The sequence below is a fragment of the Mandrillus leucophaeus genome, unplaced genomic scaffold (assembly GCF_000951045.1).
Source record: "Mandrillus leucophaeus isolate KB7577 unplaced genomic scaffold, Mleu.le_1.0 Scaffold28, whole genome shotgun sequence".
Lineage (NCBI taxonomy): Eukaryota > Metazoa > Chordata > Mammalia > Primates > Cercopithecidae > Mandrillus > Mandrillus leucophaeus.
Window position 1 is genome coordinate 2,756,702 of NW_012102920.1, and position 2,325 is coordinate 2,759,026.

The window sequence follows — 2,325 nt, forward strand, 5'->3', positions numbered from 1 at the left end:
GAGGCTGAGGCAGGAGAATGGCGTAAACCTGGGAGGCGGAGCTTGCAGTGAGCTGAGATCCGGCCACTGCACTCCAGCCTGGGGGACAGAGCGAGACTCCGTCTCAAAAAAATAAATAAATAAATAAATAAATAAAGCCAAGCAATGCTGAGCCTCGGCTTCACCTGCCCCTTCCCCAGACGTAGCTGTTCAGAGGCAGGTGTGGTTTCTTCCCGGCCTTTCCCCTTTGCATGTAGCGTGTGTGTATGTAGGTGTGCACACACACGTTCCGTTCAGGGGTTACTTTTATTTTTTGTTCGGGGGGATATCTAGTGAGGCAGCCTGGCGTTTGCTCATCTTGTCTTTAAAGTTTGGAGTCCTGACCGGGCGCAGTGGCTCAAGCCTGTCATCCCAGCACTTTGGGAGGCCGAGGTGGGCAGATTACTTGAGGTCAGGAGTTCAAGACCAGCCTGATCAACATAAAGAAACCCTGTCCCTACTAAAAATACAAAATTAGCTGGGTCCCTGGTGGCAGGTGCCTGTAATCCCAGCTACTCGGGAAGCTGTGACAGGAGAATCGCTGGAACTCGGGAGGCAGAGGTTGGGGTGAGCCAAGATTGCAGCATTGCATTCCAACCTGGGCAACAAGAGTGAAACTCTGCCTCAAAAAATAAATAAATAAAATGAAGTGTGGAGTCCTCTCCGGAATGGGCGTCGGGCACTTACTAGCTGGCCTCTGCCGGCTGCTTGGCTGCCCCAGTTTCTGCTCGACAGGTGTGCTGGCCACCTGGTGTGGTGTTCGCAGTTGTGCACCAGCGGGGAGGGTGAGGCCTGGGCCCCTGGCAGCCCCATCCCTGAGCTTCCCCTGTCCCAGGGCTCCCCAGCCCACAGACTGTAGTGCCCCATGGTGTGGCCCTCAGCTTCCTGGGGTCCAGCTCTGGGCCCCTCACAGCTGGCCTTCATGCCTCAGGCCCCAGCCATTCTTCCCCTCCTGCAGCCCTGGCCCCAGCCACCTCCAGAGCTCCCTCCCGGCTCTCACCCAGGGATATAGTGAGGCTCTGGCGTGAAGAGATCGTGTTTCTGAGTAGTTGTCATTTTGCTTTCACTCTGGCCTTGCTGGCTCCAGTCCCTCCGGCATCCAGCTCCCTTCCCTGAGGGCAGTCCTGTCACCGGGCAACCATTGTGAGGGACCAGCATTGTGGGCACCTCCTGGGCCAGGACACCTCGCTAACCCTGTGAGGGCCCACACTGCACAGGTGAGACACTGAGGCCCAGACAGGTGCCAGGCCGGGGAGGAGTCGTGGCAAGACAGGGGGCCTGGGAGGAAGTCCCGTTAACTTCAGAGCTCAGAAAACAGACTGTCCCTCCAGAAAGGGCCTGGGCTCATGCTGCCCCCAGGAGGCCACCAGCCCCAGTCTCAGGGTGAGGCTAAGGGAGTCCCCAGGCCCCCTCCTCTGACAGGAGGCCTTGCAGCTGCAGAGCCTCAGTTGGAGTCAGGGGCTTCCCGGCCCATAGGGCTGTGCGAACTCTCCCTCCGGCCCTTCATGTGGGGCAGGGCGTTATGTTTACGTTTTAAGCAAATTCTGAATTTTGTTCTTTTTTTTGTACAGGAAGGACTTCCTAACCATAAAAATGAAGGAAGACAGCCGGGTGCCATGGCTCACATCAGTAATCCCAGCACTTTGGGAAGCTGAGGCGGGCAGATCACGAGGTCAGGAGTTCGAGACCAGCCTAACTGACATGGTCAAACCCCGTCTCTACTAAAAATACAAAATTTAGCCGGGTGCTGTGGCGGGCGCCTGTAGTCCCAGCTACTCAGGAGGCTGAGGCAGGAGAATGGCGTGAACCCGGGAGGTGGAGGTTGCAGTGAGCTGAGATCGCGCCACTGCACTCCAGCCTGGGCCACAGAGCAAGACTCCGTTTCAAAAAAAAAAAAAAAAGAAAGGCTGGGCGCTGTGGCTCATGCCTATCATTGTGGTGCTTTGGGAGGCTGAGGCAGAATCAGGTGGGCAGATTGCTTGAGCCTAGGAGTTCAAGCCTGCTGGGCAACATGGGGAAACCCCACCTCTACAAAGAAGAAAGAAAAATTAGCCAGGCGTGGTGAACATGCCTGTGATCCCAGCTACTTGGGAGGCTGAGGTGGAAGGATGACCTGAGCCTGGGAGGTTGAGGCTGCAGAGAGCTGAGATCGCACCACTGCACTCCAGCCTGGGCGACAGAACCAGACCACTTCTCAACAAACAAAAAAATAACCAAAAGGCAAACTGAAAAACTGGAAAAAAGTTTGCAACAAGTGTTATGAACAAATGTGGTATCTGTCAGGCCTCTGAGCCCAAGCCAAGCCAT

General features: G+C 55.8%; 1 protein-coding gene across 1 annotated transcript in view; it reads right to left on the reverse strand.

Annotated features, from left to right (window-relative positions):
• FAM166A (family with sequence similarity 166, member A) overlaps positions 1–1,144 on the reverse strand; it is a 5,043-nt gene extending 3,899 nt beyond the window's left edge. The window contains exon 1 of the mRNA XM_011985134.1: positions 1,019–1,144. Within this exon, the coding sequence (XP_011840524.1) occupies positions 1,019–1,074 (56 nt within the window). The 5' untranslated portion in view covers positions 1,075–1,144. The remainder of the gene's footprint in view (positions 1–1,018) is intronic.
• Positions 1,145–2,325: the final 1,181 nt, after the last annotated feature.